The sequence below is a fragment of the Astatotilapia calliptera genome, chromosome 6 (assembly GCF_900246225.1).
Source record: "Astatotilapia calliptera chromosome 6, fAstCal1.2, whole genome shotgun sequence".
Taxonomy (NCBI): domain Eukaryota; kingdom Metazoa; phylum Chordata; class Actinopteri; order Cichliformes; family Cichlidae; genus Astatotilapia; species Astatotilapia calliptera.
In genome coordinates, this window is record NC_039307.1 from 32,134,264 (window position 1) to 32,151,605 (window position 17,342).

The 17,342-nt window shown below is 39.4% G+C and overlaps 1 protein-coding gene and 1 long non-coding RNA gene across 2 annotated transcripts; one reads left to right on the forward strand and one right to left on the reverse strand.

The window, feature by feature from the left end:
- The first annotated feature begins 559 nt into the window (after nt 1-559).
- On the forward strand, nt 560-2,237 carry LOC113024587 (uncharacterized). The gene is made up of 3 exons (XR_003272683.1): nt 560-818; nt 965-1,032; nt 2,072-2,237. It is a non-coding gene; the product is annotated as an uncharacterized LOC113024587 (long non-coding RNA).
- Nucleotides 2,238-3,127: 890 nt separating this feature from the next.
- LOC113024537 (cytosolic 5'-nucleotidase 1A-like) lies at nt 3,128-5,534 on the reverse strand. The gene is made up of 6 exons (XM_026171720.1): nt 5,529-5,534; nt 4,936-5,031; nt 4,636-4,759; nt 4,056-4,184; nt 3,768-3,952; nt 3,128-3,553 (listed from the first exon to the last, which is right to left on the reverse strand). Exons 1-6 carry the CDS (start codon nt 5,532-5,534, stop codon nt 3,230-3,232), a joined length of 864 nt encoding a protein of 287 aa, XP_026027505.1. The 3' UTR covers nt 3,128-3,229.
- Nucleotides 5,535-17,342: the final 11,808 nt, after the last annotated feature.

Below are 17,342 nucleotides of genomic sequence, written 5' to 3' on the forward strand. Positions count from 1 at the left end.
AAAGCGGATGAAGATGGATGGATGGATGGATTTTAAAGTTGTGTTCTGGTTATTTTTATTTTTATTTTTATATTTTATTATTCTATTTATTTATCGGTTATTTGAAAATAATAATACATTGATCATTATTTTTATGTAATTGAGTACCAAGGCTGACATACTTGCTTTTTATAACTGGCAGAAATAAGGCGATCATCAAAGCTTGAAGTGAAAACACAAAGTCATACACACTGAGTGTCGCACATGATACAAATCCTACTTCTAAGCATAAATTATTTTGATTTTTTTTCACTGCATTTTATCTACTGATAAGAAAGTGATATCTTGCCATCTGGTTATAAATATTTCCGACATTAAAACTGTTGTGAATGACGAACTGGCATTTAATCTGACGCAAATCTCTCATGAAGCTACAGCCACAAAGATACCGGTTTCTTTATTTTATACATGTGACCCTTTCGTAAATACTACTAACACCACCGCATTTACCAATATAAGCAAAGATAAGAAACACAAAAAACAGAAATCACTCTCCAGTTTGTGTTGCTCTCTGTCGCCCTCTGTTGTTCAGCTCTGAACATAAAGTTTTGTTTCCGAGGAAATGAAACCTTTCTTGCTATAAAAATCAGCCCATTTCAGAGCAGACACAGGGCAGATAAAGACATGGACCCCGGTGAGTCATGTCTTGTTTTGATCCCTTCTGGGAGCTGCTGGTTTCACCTCAGCAGGAATAGCTGCAGGCATGATGTCGTCTGCTGCAGTTGCTAATGGAGGAGGAGTGGCAGCTGGAAGTGTGGCAGCTGCTTTGCAGTCAGCAGGTAAATTAATAATTAGATGTTTCATTAGGATTTTAACTTGCAACAACATGCAAAAAGAAAAAGTTCATCAAAATATCATAATTTTAGATTAGATAATTGCCTCTGTTGTATGCTTTTGACAGCTTCTTTGTGTCATGGTGCTGCAGGTGCAGCTGGTCTGTCAGCTACTGCTGGTGCTGCTGTGGCTGGTGCTGGAGCAGCAGTGGGATGGTTGGTGAGTTTCATCAGCTGAAAATCATGTAGAACTCATATGTTTGCTTTATGCCAAAACTGGAAGTCTTGTTATTCTCTCAAGATTGTTTTTAATCATTGTGTTGTGTTTTCATGATGATAATTTTTATACATTTATATTAAAATTAACTATTATGGTGCAAAGCTTGTGTGTATCATTAGTACAGCTAACTGTGTTCAATACACTTAATCCTTTGTGAAAGAGTAAAGGGATAAATGTGAGTATTAAGTAGTTTTTGTCACGGTTCTGGGTCAGTTTGACCCAGTATTTTGAGGAGTTATGTTTTTGGTGTGTTTTTGCATTTTTGATTCTTTTCTTATTATGATGATAATGATGATTATGACTCTATGTTTCGGTTATTCTTGTTTAGGGATTAGTTCGTAGGTTTTTGTGTTCTCATGTTTATTGCAGGTTTAGTTCAGTGTCTAGTCTGTCTCTCTGTGTCGTGTCTGCGTGTTTGTTTAGTGGTGTCTTGTTTCCTGTTTTACTCTGAAGGTTCATGTTCCCGTCTTATGTCAGTGTTTCTAGCTTTGTTCCTCCTGTCTCATTAGGTCTTATTCCTCCCAGTTGTGTTCTCCTTCTGTCTCTAATTCCTTGATGACGGCCTCAGTGTATTTAAGCCCAGTGTGTCTTTGTGTCAGTGTCAGATCGTCTGTTATCCTCACCTCGTATTTTCGTAGTTTCCCTTGTTGTGACACTGTTTCATAGCCTGCTTAGTTACTCTGTGTTTATAGTTTTTTCCATAGTTCCTTCACAGAGTGTCTTAGCCTTTTTAGTTTACACAGTGTTCTCTGTCTTCTTAGTTTTCCCAGTTTCAGTGTTCCCTAGTGTTTTTGTTATGCCTTCAGCCACAATAAAGGCTTGCCTTATTTTGGAAACCTAGTTCTGTCTCCACTGTGTCTGCTCTTGGGTCTACCTCATTCTTCACACCGGCGCGCCCGCCGTGACAGTTTTAGTTTAAAAAGCTCATACAGGCTACTCCACCTTCTAATGTTACAGTCCCTTGGTGCCTTCTTTCCAGGCCTCTTAAATCATCCCAGGTGAACAAGTGCAATGATCAAGAGGGGAGCTGCTGCTAACTGGTGTGACTGATAAGATCTGACCTATAGTGCTTCTCAGGGTTTATCATATGAGGGAAAGCAGGGGATACACTTGGACTTCAATAAAAAAGCTGAACCAGACTTCCTGTATAGAGGTGCCCGTCGTGCAGATCAACAATCCAGCCTGTCTCATCAGAGCAAGAAATCGTCAGAGGTCGCAAAGGTACAGACATTCTGTACTTTTCACGAGTTATTGTTGCTGATTTCCATCCTCTGTACTCAGTATACTGTTAATGCCTTTGTATTTGTTTATGCCTGTTTGTGTCTTTATACTAGACACTATAAAGTTGGTGTGAAGGTGGAATTCAGTGAATGAATCTAAGCATCATCAGCTTAACCTTTAATTCATCTCTACTACACTTGATGTAACGTAACTCTGACCACAGACACTGTAATAGACGGGCTCATAGATGGACTTTTTTTTTTTTATCTTAAACTTTAATTTACATTTGACCTTTTGTATTGTCTTTATTGTCTGTATTGTCTGTTTGGGTAACTGGAGTTCTGTTTATTTAAGCCCTTTCTGTACAGTGCTTTGTGACTGCTTGTCTATGAAAAGTGCTTAATAAATAAACCTTACTTACTCATCTCTCTTTTGATTAAAATAACATATTTCAATAATAATACTTTAAATCTACATCCTGAAAGATTGTTTCTGTGTGAGGAAATCCAAGTCTACTATTGCAGCTCTTTCACATAGTTCAGACTTTTTTTTTTTACATAATATAATAACACAATATTTTTTTATGAACATAATGTCACAAAAATGCTTTCATCACTTCTGCCATGCCTGTATGATCTGCTGATTCAGTTGTTGAAGTGGTTTGTTTTTCACTCAAAAGTGAAAAGAAAACCATCAGCTGATTTTCACAAACAGCTGATTTACTAAGAAGCATTTGATATAATTAAAAATTTACAAAAACAGTGATACTGCAGAAAAAAACACAACAGACCACAGATGAGATAAAGATGTTTGCTTGTTAATTTATTTGCATTTATGAAGCATTATGGAAACATACTTTTCAAGTTCACATATTTCCAGCAGTTATAAAATCCAATCAACAGATTGCTATTTATTGTTAGTTTGGTGAGAGCACCAGACATGCCACTGTGCCGACCTCCAATGCAGCATCAACATGTCTCTGCTGGTCATCAAAGAAGATGTGAGGCTTGATCCTCTGCAGTGTAGGACCTTTGTTAGCCCCTCCCAGAAGCACAGGTTCATCAAGCTCCAGACCCCAGGTGCGCAGAGTGTTTAAAGCTCGGTCGCCGCCACAGTCTTCTGCCCCTCGAGATGTCACCAGGTAGGTAAGAATGGGAATGGGAAACTTCTTGCACGGGTCTTTGCTTTGCAACTTTTTCTGCAGTTTTATTAAAACCTCCAAGAATCCTTTGAATGGTCCCTGAATAAAGGACAAACTAGTCAAAGCAGGAAAGTGTATTTTGGATAATTTAGTTGATATCAGTCTATTTGAATGTAATCTAACAGACATTTTCTTTTCTTTGATTAAATATATATTGTTTATGACATCGCAGAAGGACAACATAACTATAACCACGGAGTTAAATAAGGTGTTTTTTAAACATTAAAGAAGGTAAAATGTGTTACTATCATACCCCATTCATTGTATTTTCAACATTTTGCTTCTCATTCTTCAAGTATTCTTGTAGTCCACCACTCTTGAACACGAGCTCTGACTCATTAGAGAAGAGGACAGCGTCGCCATCAAAGGCAACACGCAGCTGATTCTCAGACTCTGTGATGATGTTTGTTGGGGTGAACATGATAGCAGCTGCTACACCTGATGTAGGGACATTCATTCACAGTAACACACAGAGTCATTAAAGTACAACAGCAGAAACTGCACTTTGTCTTAAAATTAGCACCACATTTAACACTTTTACCTTCATTCAAAGCTTCCTGAACCTTCAACCCTGGTTCATCAGACAGGTACAGGTGGGTGTTGTTTCTTTGTAACTTATTCACAGGTTGATCTTCAGTCACAGGTACCAGAGTGATAAGTTCTTCCAGCCCTGCAAACAAGAAGTAATGAAAAGGCTGCTGGACAATCTGATTTACCAAATCTGTTTAGATTCATCAGAGTAGTGTTAGCAATAGTGTTACTATTACTTACTTATATCTATTATTTTTGTATTGACTTGTTTTTAGAGTACTTACACTTTCAAGTGTATTCTACTTTATAAGATTCTGTTTTAGTGTTTTTGTTGTCTTATTGTAAGCCTGTCATTAATCTATTTAAAAATTTGAAGGGCATGAAAAGTGCTGTACAAATGAAGCCTGAATGATTTAGAAAAGGTATTGGGGTAAACAAGAGTTGATTAGAATCACTTAGAAGTGGAAAGATTGTCTCAGTCTCAGTCTAATTGTTTCCATTTATCCATTTTCTCAAAATTTAGAAGTTTCCTCATAAGACACATGTATTTGAAATAATAGTAAGTGTGTTTGGAGGTGTCATAAACTCACCATGTTCACGGATCCGATTCATGAGAAAGTCTGATGATGAGCTGTCATTGATGAGTTTGACTTTAAAGAGCTCCTCACTCTCAGGATAATGGTTTATAAGTTCAGCATTGACTGCCTTCAGAGCCTGAGAGCACAACAAGAAAGAGCAATTAAAATGAAGTGAATGTTAAATAACTGTGTGAGTGCAGTATGTATGTGCAGGTTTTTTGTGGCGCTTTCTCTTATGTGGTATATTCTCATCTTCCACATAACCACTACATGCAATTTTGTGTATGTGTTTTTCCCCTCATAATATATGACCTTGACAAAATCGAAGGCAGGGCCATGGTCCTGCTGTTCCTGCTTGAAGAGGAGTCTTGAAGACATGGCAATTGTGACAGGGATCTCTGGTTCAAGCTGAAGGAGAAAAAAATGTTTCCCAAAATTCAATAAAGACATTTTTTTTGCATATCTTAAAAGTAAATTGTCAACAATTTTCTTATTTGACCTCTGCACTCATACAGTATGTTATGACACTATTTGCACTTCTTGCTTGCTGATTTAATGCTTTATCTGTACTTTTGTAGGAACTTGTTATGAATCAGTTTTTAACCTTAAATCTTTCTCTGTGTAGAAGATCTTCATGAAAATGACTGGATTTTATTCACTGAGTTGCCACAGCTGCCATTCACTTTTGTCTTCTGCTCTTGGGTCTGGTTCGATAACTCTTGTATACTCTCCCACTTTCTTTCTGTTTCCCACAATTTTTCCTAACAATCAATCTGAGAATCAATCTGAGTTAGTTAGTGAAAATCGTCCTACAGAATTGTTTTTTAGTGACAAGGAAGGATATGATTTCTGTTCAACACATAAATATATTGTGGTGATGAGTAATTAAACATCACACTGCATACTTTCATGCTCGTGCTTCCAGCATCTTGTTGTTAACACTCGTTTGCCGTTCACAAACACACATTACCAACAACAACAACACTGCAGGACCTAGTTCAGCTTTTAAGTCGGTGAGGTGTGATTGTGATGGCGCTCAGGTGTGTGCCGCCCCTGTAGTGGCACCACAGACCACGTCCTGCCACAGAGTATAAGGATGTTTAAAAGATGCTGCAGAAAGCTGCATCTGGTCAGACGGAAAAACACACAAACTCGGATGAGTGTGTGGCGGAGGTGTGGTTCCTGGCTCAGCTGCAGGGTAGGTGTGCTGCAGTGTATAAAAGGCCCCAAAGTTCATAGGTGAATTCTATTTGAGCTCTGATACCAGTGTTTGTAAGTTTGTATAAGTTTCTATACTGTTCATGTAGCATTCAACCTTCTGTTAGTTACAGTTACTAACAAGAAAATGTGGTGCGGTCGCGTTAAAATTTTCCAACAAACAGACGGCTGAAGCTGTGTTCATCTTACCGCACCTTATATCAGATTAAATAAGTAATCTGGGCGCTACAGCTTTACGCAGCTGTGCGCGCTCCTGCGGACGGCAATCACGATCACTGTCTAGCACAACACCTGGAGCTAAGGGGGCAAAACAATCGCATGAGTGCTGCTGTTTGACTGAGGAAGAATAAAGTAGTCGTGGTAAGCCAATCACACGACCACCTTAAGATGACAAAGCAACAAGGTGATATATACCAGTTTTTAAATTGTGTTGATAGGCCACGTAAAACCAGAGTCATGATAAACAATATATATGTGTGTTTTTTCCTCAATAGTTTCGTCATGTTTACTGTCTGAGCACAGGGCTAGCAAGCACTCTCTGCTTATGAGCAAAAAATAAAAAACACAAAACAAAAAACAGCCCGTTCGTGTTGGTGGAAAAATGAACCATGTCAACTAATCAAAAAAAATGGGCAACTTGACATTTGGTTGTTTAGGAAGAGGGGGAAGTTTTAGGAGTGACGGCGAGAGAGGGTGAGAGAGAAAGACAGTAGAAAAAGAGAGAGAGCGAGTTTTGAGATGTGAGAGATTTGCAACGTTTAGCATGTTTGGAGTGTGTAGTTAATCTTCTGTAGTTAGCGTGTAGTGTTGGGGATGGTTTTGTGTTGTGTGTCAGAACAATGAGGCGACTGCTGTCTCCAGGTAGGAGCCTGACACCTCCTGCTGTCAGGCTTGTAATGTTGTCCTTTATAGTGGACAGAAATTATTATTTTGGAGTGGCACAAATAATTTGTGTGGCATCTTATTGAAACTGCAAATAACTTTGTTGTTTGCAAAACTTGTGCATTTGATTTTAAAATTGACAATTTATATTTGCATTTAAAGTTATGAAATATGATTCAATAAACATATTTGTGGTTGTTACAGTAAAAAATATAACTTTTTCTACTCGGATTTTATGTTTTTTGTCTGATTTTAGATCAACTGTGTTATTACAGTATGTCAAAATGAAAACATGACTGTAAATTCAGACACGTGAGGTTGTGCTGAAAAGAATGATACCAAACAAGGCAAAGTAAATAGTTTTTAAAAGTGAAATGTAGAGGAAACATCAAATGTATTAAAAAATGACCAATTATACCCTGGACCCCAGAGAGTTAAACAATTTTTTTTAAGTAACGCAATAGTTACTTTTCAAGTAATTAATTACTTTTAGAATCTTGTAAATCAGTTACAAACTCACTTACTTTTTTGAAGAAGTAACTAGTAACTATAAATAATTACTTTTTCAAAGTAACTTGCCCAACACTGGGCACTATACAGTTGGTATGAAGGTGGAATTCAGAGAATGAATCTCAGCATCATCAGCAAAAATTCATATGAATCTGTGCTACACTTGATGTAACATAACTGTGACCTTTTAATCCATCACAGTGTAGCAAAATAACCTGTTTATCCTGCAGAGGATTTTCATGCAACTTTTAAATAACACAGTTAGTGTACCACAGTTTCCTTTACAGCATGTTTCACATTATTGAAAATGCAGTGTACAATGTACGGACCCAATATCAGATTTAAAAACATGGGGACGTACATGTAAGCTTAAAACTGCAGTTTATCAAACACCACTAAGCAATTGTTACCTTTCTTATCTTTCTCTGAGTAAAGTCAGCTCTCTTTCTTTTCTTTCCCTGTAAAATACAGCAGTTGGACCTTTCGCTAGCGACACACTGTGCAACAAACTGCACATAAACAGTTTGTGTGTTTGCTAAGATTTGCTGAGCTGAAAGAAACGCTGCATTTGAAATTACCTGACACTTAAAAAAGTCACTTCTTTGCTGTCTTCAATAGGGCTAACTAGATGCTGAAATACTGCAACTTAAGGTTTTAAAAATATACATGTTCCAAGATAATATTCAAATTAATACTGGGGGTGTCATGGTCCCCGTGTCTGCCCGGCCGGCTCCACAAGGCCACATGTGTTTTGTGTACATTCTCCTCTCTCCTCCCCGCCAGGGCGGAGCTCACTGCAGGCTCCCGCCCTTGGCACACACACCTGCATCTTGTCAGGCTCTAATTATGGGTTGGACTCTTAAGGCCGGGACGCAGACAGCCTCACAGCTGGATGATTGTGCTAGACACGTCAGTAAACCTCAGCCTGGTATCCTTAAGTGTTGTGGACCTGCGATTATTTTATTGTACTTTTTATATTTTATATTTATCTTGCACCAACGGAGTGGCACTCCAATTTCGTTGTACTCTGTACAATGACAATAAAGGCTATTCTATTCTATTCTACCTGCTGTGATCTCTGTGTAACCCTCTTTTCTCCTGTGCACAGTTTCCCCGGACCCGTAGCCAATCTGTTGTTTGAACCGTTGTAAAGAAGAAGAGCTAGCGTGTATGTGACTCCTTTCCCGGACTTCCCTTTCGGACCCAGGATCCCCGCTCCCCTCACTGTATATATCTGCACCTGGTGACTGTGTAAATAAACGTTGCTTTCCCCTGAACTCTGCTCTGCGCCTGAGTCCTACCACACCACATGACAGTGGAATTAAACAGTTATCTGTATATGACAATTCATTCAATTCAATTTTCAATTCAATTTTATTTATATAGCGCCAAATCACAACAGCAGTCGCCTCAAGGCGCTTTATATTGTACAGTAGATCGCACAATGAAAGCATTTGTCTAATTTGTTAAAAGAAAAGAGGTTTAGAGTAGTATACTGCAACAGTTGGTTGTAGTGTCAGTTACAGGAAGAAAGTTCAATGACTCTGTTCATAGCTGCGTATCTTTTTTTAAATTATTCTTGAATACTTAACAGAAGTTTACACCTTATTTCAAAAGATGACAAAGTTATAGAAATATTCATTAAAACTGCTATAACAGACATATTTTCTTGTTAATAATGAACAGCTTTCTGACATAGTGAAAAGAAAATCACAAAGGATGGCACACCATTATCCACCAACAGAGCATATAGCTTTCACTAAGTTGTTAAAGCTACTACATAACCGGCATAAATTAATAGGTTAAACTGACTTAGTGTAGAAGTTTTGCCCTCACTCATCGTGCTTCTTAAAGTATTGGACCACAGATAGAAATAAGCTTGAATTTCTTCTTTTTGCTGACTGCAGTACAGTAGCTGCTGTTCTTCCTTTTGATTCTAATTAGAAAAGCCACGTCATGATGTAGAACCTGTGGAGCCTGTGGAACCTGTTGCCATGCCATTGGTTTTGATTGTTTGATGGTAGTGTGACAAGTCCATTGTGTCTGAATAACAACAAGAGTCATTTCTTATGAACTGAAAGTAAAACAAAAATTAATCAGATCAATAGGACAATTCTTGACATTTTTCATTTTCACAAAAAAGGTGTTAAACATTTAAAGAGTTGCAAAAGCAGAAATGATAACTGTGTTCTTAACCATCAATACACAGTTATAAGGACAAGACATGATTTTGTGTACAAGTTCTTAAAGATGGATGACTGATAGTCAGGTTTAAGGGTGCAGTCAGGACTGAACATAACTGGCATCTCTTTAGTTTTTCTCCGTTTGGGCTTACATTTAAAAAGAAGACTGGCCATTTTAATGCCACAGATTATCATCATGATATTCCATAATTACTGGGAGACCAAGGTAATGAAAAAAAAAATGCTGCTAATGCTTCCCCTCAGCATCCAAGTAGATACACCAATTGTATCAAACATCACCTCATTCTCGAGTTATCACATCAACACCTGGTGGGATGACAATACCCTTCAGCCTTTTGTGGCTGATAGGATAAAAGGTATGGGGGGTTTTTTTTCTCATTTTTTTTACTCTACCCTGTTTCTTATGACTGTAACTGGGATTAGTTCCTGATCTATGTTTTGCAAGCAGTTTAGAGGAGTCAGGAATAAACTAGTGTAACAGGTCTGTAAAAGGTTCTTCCTGATACAGACCTGTTGTATCAGCCTTTTTCTTTGTTTAAGCAAAAATAATCTTAACCATCTCCAGTCAGTCTAGAAAAACTGCTGGAAGGCTCTTAACAAAGAAACGAAACAGAAAGCACATTACATCAGTTTTATTATCATTACACCGGCTTCCAGTACATTTTTGAATTTATATCAAAATTTTTGATTGTTTGATGGTGGTGTGACAAGTCTATTGGGTCTGAATAATGAGAAGAGTCATTTCTTATGACCTGAAAGTAAAACAAAAATTAATCAGACCAATTAGTTCAATTCTTGACATTTTTCATTTTCACAAAAAAGGTGTTAAACATTGTGATGGCAGATTTTTTTTCTCATATATTAATCACAAATTTAATCATATTACATTAGTTATAATAATATCGCTTTCTCACTTTACTATAGTAAGAGCACTCCTGTCACTACTTTACATGCATGTGGAAAGTTAACACAGTGAGGCCATTGTAATGGGAGACATTAAACAGATAGTGGGACTCCTTCTGCTTATCAGGGATGTAAATCTTTAGGTGACGGCCAAGCAGAAAACAAGGTCATAATTCTCTCTGTGAGGGAGAAGGTATAGCCCCCCCGTGAGAGGGGCCAACATGTAAGAGTTTGTGGAATGTTCTTTGTCTGTGTCTCTGTATATAAGATGTAAGGGCGGTGGCCACAATTCAGAGATGGTCCTGGTGTTTCACTGGGATGCTCTCTCCACATTGCAATGTGTTTATTAAACCCACTTCAAATCAAGCTCACTGGGTGTGTTGCAGGTTATTGTTAAATTTTCCACAACAACATTTAAAGAGTTGCAAAAGCAGAAATGATAACAATAATAACAGAAAAACAACATCAAAGAAAGAGTAAAAATATAAATAGTACAAGGATAATTTCAAAAAGTAAAGCCAAATAACAAAGATTTTCTCCATGTCTGTCTCCATGTTTATGAGCGAGAGACATAAATATGAAGCCATAACATACCACAGCCATGCCGGCTTCGACATTGCCCGGATTAACAAGGTCCGCTCAGATGTTGAGGAACCAGGACACGCTGATGAGAAGTGGAACAAGTCCACAAAAGATGAAAATAGGGCACCCAGTCAGGCCCAACTGATAGCTGCAATGGTCTGGTTTTCCCATAGTGAGCTGGTCCTCAATAAGCTGATCAGTCAAGTTAGAAATATTCATTTCAAAATGTATCCGTGTGTGGGATTATAATATTACCTTATGCCATGTTATACCCCTGATTAAAGATTGTGAATTATTATGTAGTTTTAGTTTGCATTATTCTCCTGAATTAGAAGAAGGTGATAACTATTACATTTGTTAAACTGATTTGCATTACATTAGACTGCTGATTTATTGTGAAAGAATTATATTGTTTTATGATGTCTGATTAGAAGAGAACAGAGCATACTGCCCCATCTCAGCAGGAGCAGATAAACAGGGAGCCAAGGTTGTAGCTTAGGCGCCGTGTGAGAGAAAGAATGTGAATGTTTAGGCTTTTATGACTAGGTGGGGGGCCACTAGAGGCTATAAGAGTTTGATCAATGCTCCACCATTTTGAGATCTGATGCTGTCTGCATACAGTGTCCATCGGCCACATGTGTACATTAAAATCATCGTTTGACTCAACCCGGCCTGTGTCGTCCAGGCTCATTTACCACCACAAGGCTGATTTTTATTAGAACTCATCTCAACTAGTTAGTTTCACTTTTCACCTCCAGACTGGATTGTGACTGTTTCCTCATTTTTTCCTATTCTTGTTTCTCTGTTTATATCACACAGTCTTTTGAAAAAAAAATATGGCTCAAGTGTTCTGAATGGAGCTTTAAAGGAGTGTTAGACAGGCTGAACAAGTCTTTAGCTTTTCTGCCTTTGGAGTAATGTGGCATTTGAAGTGATGATTGAGAGTCTCGGAGATGTTTTAAAAAAAAGAAGCTTTATGTACTTGTGACAAAGTGGGTGAGAAGACCATTTGTCTACATTCTTAGTTAACATTCTTGTTTTGATTTAACCATATTTCACATGTAATCTGCAATAGGCAAACATCTACTATCCCGGGTTTGTTTATGTTCTGCACTTTTACAGATTATATAATATAACATCTTGGTTTAAATCAATTCATGCAAGTTTGTTAAGTTAACATGTTATTTATTTCAACTGTTAATTTGTATTGTTTGAACTTACCTTACCTACCTGTCTTCCAGAAGCAAAAGGAGGAAATGTAGTTCTACTTCCTGCTTTATACCTTCTGGGTTCATCTGAGGTCACAGGAAGAGACCAAGGGCAGGAGGGGAAGAATTCTTATAATTTAATAAAGTTGATTTTAAAGGGTTTATAAAGAAATAGATTTAATGTTGTGATATGTATTGATTACACCAGAGTTTATGTTGCCAGTCAAGAGGAGTAGTAGAGGATGAATATAATCATGTTCATCTCACCTACCTACTGAATGGAATAGTCCAGAGGAGAAAGTGTTTGATTAAGGGGACTATTTAAGCAGACGAACTCAGGTGTTTCAGAAGAAGGGTTCAGGTCAGTGTAGCTGTGTGCAGTTTGACCTTAATTTCCGTTGATTTAAGTTCAGTTATGTTTATTTGAATTGAGTTTATTATAGAGTTGAGTTTCTTATTTGTTTCTTTGTAAATATTCTTGGGCCACAGAATGGTGAATAAATCACTTGCTACACTGGACAGCATCAGTCTCCTGCACTTCTTTGACCGCTTAAGTCGAGTCCTACCACATTTTGTGGCAGCAGTGGGATTCCAGGCCAATTAAGGAGTGGAGAAGATGTCTACCTGAGCAAAGAGAGGGCATGTTCCAGAATGTGAAGCAGATGATTTACAAGATGGCAGCGACCAACAAGGGGCAATAAGTGGCCATATTTCTGGACAAGAGAATGTGGCTGAATTGTCTATACTTTTGCAAACTCTGATGCAACAGCAGGCTGAACGCGATGCTAAACTCGAGCAAGAGCACAAGCGCCAGGATGATAGATGGAGGCAAATCCGGCATCAGTTTGCCCAGCTTCAACAGCAGATGCAGCATGGCAATCTAGAGCATCAGTTACTTGAAGTACAAGCATCTGCATCGGCTTCTTCGAGAGCACCTACTCCAGAACCATCTGCCAGCACACAAGAATCAAATAGGCTTGACTTGGAGCCGGCACATCAACGCAGTGAGGCACAGCTTTCAACACTGGTGAGACATTCAGGCTGGAAGGGGCCAAAAATGCAACCTTACAATGAAGGTGAGGACATTGAACATTATTTAATCACCTTTGAAAGAATTGCTCATGCTTGCCAGTGGCCGCGAGATGAGTGGGCTCTTCACCTAGCACCACTGCTAGCTGGTAAAGCACGTTCCGCTTATGTAGCCATGGATATTGATGACACTATGGACTATGCAAAAGTAAAGTGTGCTGTCTTGCAGAAATATGAAATAAGTGTTGACACCTATCGAATGAGGTTTCGTTCTAGTACCTTTGGAGCAGAGGAAACACCAAGGGAGCTGCAGGTCCGCCTAAAGGAGTTGTACATCAAGTGGATGAATCCTGAAACAAAGACAAGGGATCAAATCGGAGACGCCATCATCATGGAACAGTTTCTCAAGGTTTTGAATCCTGATCTTCGGACGTGGGTTAAGGAACGTAACCCAAAGACTTCCAAGGAAGCAGCAGAACTGGCTGAAGCTTTCTTAGCAGCTCGTCGACCATCAAAAGACTTCACACCAGTTAAGTCAAATTCCAACGTGCCATTCAACAAGTTAGGTGGTGGCCCTGACTTGAAAGTTAAGCACACAAGACAGAACTGGTATAACTCAGATCCTGCCAGATCTGAGACAAAAAATAAAACCAATAAAGCATGTCATTTGTGTGGTCAGATAGGTCATCTTAAAGCTCAGTGTACAAAGATGTCTGTTAGTAAAAATTACATGTGTTCTGCTAGACAAACTGAAGTCAGTGAGAATCACAAAAATGAAATTGAATGTCAGCAACGTGAGCCATCAATTGGGGTATTTGTTGAAGACAAACCCTGTGTAGCTCTGTTAGATTCAGGAAGTAATCGCTCTCTGGTTAGACAAGACAGTCTTCCCAGGGATGTGATCTTTTCAGGAGCAACAGTGGATGTGTGCTGTATTCATGGTGATAAGGTATCATACCCAGTTGCTGAAGTTGCAATTGAAGTAGAAGGCCAGTGTTACACTCTTTCAGTGGGAGTGCTGCAAACGCTGCCTTATCAAGTGGTGTTGGGCCGTGAGCTCCCAATACTCACAGAGCTAATAGCCAAGCATCCCTGTCAGACTGAAACCGTTGAAAGTTTGTTAGCGGTCACAAGGTCAAAAGCTAAGGAGCTACAGGTTAATGCTTTGGGTTGGGATGAATTACCTTTTGCAAATGAGGATGCCCCATTGGACGAGTCTAGCACTCGTTCTAAACCAAAAAAGAGCAAGAGACAGAGAAGACATGAAAAGGTGAAGGGAACAAGAGTAGCTGAACACATTTTAGATCCTTTAAAGACTGAGTCTCTCCCCAGTGCTAGTCAGGTTGCTAGGCTTCAGAAAGAGGATCTAACACTTAAACCATTGTTCTCTAAATGTGTTCCAGAGTCAACTACAGTTGAGGGAAGGCAGGAAGTGTTTGTGGTTAAGGGAGATTTGTTGCATCGCCGTAGCAAGATTGGTGACCAGTTGGTGATCCCCCAGAGTTTGAGATCTACCATTTTGAAAATGAGTCATTCCATTCCCTGGGCAGGACATTTGGGACAATCTAAAACATTTTCTAGAATGATTCCCAGATTTTACTGGCCCCAACAGTTCAGTGATACGGTACAATACTGTAAAGCTTGCCCACAGTGCCAGTTAACAGCTCCAGGCAGGAAAGCAGATAGAGCTCCGCTTATCAGTATGCCCATCATTGAGACACCCTTTTCACGCATTGCCATGGACATTGTTGGCCCACTAGAACAGAGTAAAGCAGGTCATAAGTACATACTTGTAGTTTGTGACTATGCCACAAAATATCCTGAAGCCTTCCCCCTGAAGAAAATAAAGGCTCGTCAGATTGTTAACTGCCTGATTCAGTTGTTTTCCAGAGTAGGTATCCCAAAAGAAATCATCACAGATCAGGGGACCAATTTCACTTCTAAGATGCTTAAAGAAGTATATAGTTTGTTAGGGATCCAGGGTGTCAAGACCAGTCCCTATCACCCACAGACTGATGGCCTTGTGGAGCGATTTAACAAGACCTTAAAATCAATGCTCAGGAAATTTGTGAATGAAACAGGGTCAGATTGGGACCAATGGCTCCCATTTTTGTTATTTGCCTACCGAGAGGTTCCACAAAGTTCTACTGGGTTTTCACCATTCCAGCTACTTTATGGGCATCCTGTCAGAGGTCCAATGGATGTTCTGAAAGAAGCTTGGGAGGGTTCGATGTCAGAGCGGAGGTTTAGTGAACTCTCACATGTCCTCAAAATGAGAGACAAGCTAGAACATTTCCAAGAACTTGCTAATAACAATCTGGCCCATGCGCAACAGCGGCAAAAACAAAGATATGATAAAGTGTCAAGAAGAAGAGTCTTCCGTGAGGGACAGAAAGTTCTTCTACTTTTGCCGACTTCTGAGAGCAGTCTTCTTGCAAAGTGGCAGGGGCCATATGAAATCACAAAGAAGACAGGCCCAGTCACATATGAGCTTCATTTACCAAACCGTCGAAAGAATCATCAAGTGTTCCACGTCAATCTTTTGAAAGAGTGGACTGACCAGCCACAGGACTCAACATCCATGTGGGCACGTACAGTTGTGGATGAGGAAGAGCCTCAGGAGCAGTACTTCCCTTCTTCAGCTGTCAAAACTGTGTTTCCAGATTTAAACCATTTGCCTTTGGGAAGACGTCAGGAGGTGCAATCACTTATGACCAAAGAACTCTTCAGTCTAAAGCCAGGTCGTACACACCTCATTGAACACAAAATCACTTTGCATTCTCCAGACCAACGGCCAATTAGAGATACCACTTGCCGTATCCCAGCTAAGCTATTGCCTGACTTGAAAAGTGAGCTGGAGGAGATGCTGGCTGCAGGAATCATTGAGCCATCGCACAGTGAGTGGTGTAGCCCTGTTGTGCTTGTACCAAAGAAAGATGATCCTAAGCTTAGATTTTGTGTAAACTTTTCCAAGTTAAATTCTGTGTCTGCTTTTGATCCTTATCCAATGCCGAGGGTTGATGAACTAATTGATCGTTTGGGAAATGCTAAATTTCTGACTACCCTTGACCTCTGTAAAGGTTATTGGCAGGTTCCCTTGACAGATTCATCTAAGGACTTAACAACATTCAGAGTGCCGAGTGGACTGTTTAGATTCACAGTGATGCCCTTTGGTTTGCATGGAGCACCAGCTACATTCCAAAGGTTGGTGGATCGAGTGTTGAAGGGTGCAGAACAGTATGCAGCGGCCTACATTGATGACATTGTTGTTTATAGTGGTACATGGGAAGATCATCTGAAACATCTTGCTGATGTGTTTCGACGTATCGCAAATGCTGGACTTGTCATAAATGCCAAGAAATGTCACATCGCCAAGCCCGAGGTGCAGTACCTGGGTTATGTAATAGGGGGTGGAGGCATTCGCCCTCAGGTTGGAAAAGTGGATGCAGTTGCTGCAGCACTCTTGCCAAACACAAAGAAAAGGTTGAGATCATTTTTGGGATTAGTAGGTTGGTATCGTCGACTAATTCCAAATTTTTCCTCAAGAGCAGCTTTATTGACTGACATGACAAGAAAATCTAGTCCTACAAGGATCAGGTGGACGAAAGATGCTGAGGATGCATTTAATGATTTGAAAGACTGTTTGTGTCAGAAACCTGTTTTGCAGTGTCCAGATTTTAACCTTCCATTCACAGTACAAACAGATGCCTCTGAGGTGGGTCTGGGAGCTGTTTTACTGCAAGGAGAGGAAGGGCAGCAGTTGCCTGTCCAGTACATCAGTCGAAAACTTTTTCCAAGGGAAATGAGGTATTCGACCATTGAAAAGGAGGCATTGGCGATTAAATGGGCTCTAGACACCTTGCGATATTATCTTGTTGGGAAAGAGTTTGTTCTTGAGACTGATCATCGTGCTTTGCAATGGATTCATAATATGAAAGACACTAATGCCAGGATAACAAGATGGTATTTATCTCTCCAGCCTTTTCGTTTCCAGGTCCAGTATAGACCTGGACATAAGAATGTCATTGCTGATTTCCTGTCCCGTGACTCAGAGGAGTAACGGTCTTAAGGGGGGGGGGGGAGTGTGACAAAGTGGGTGAGAAGACAATTTGTCTACATTCTTAGTTAACATTCTTGTTTTGATTTAACCATATTTCACATGTAATCTGCAATAGGCAAACAT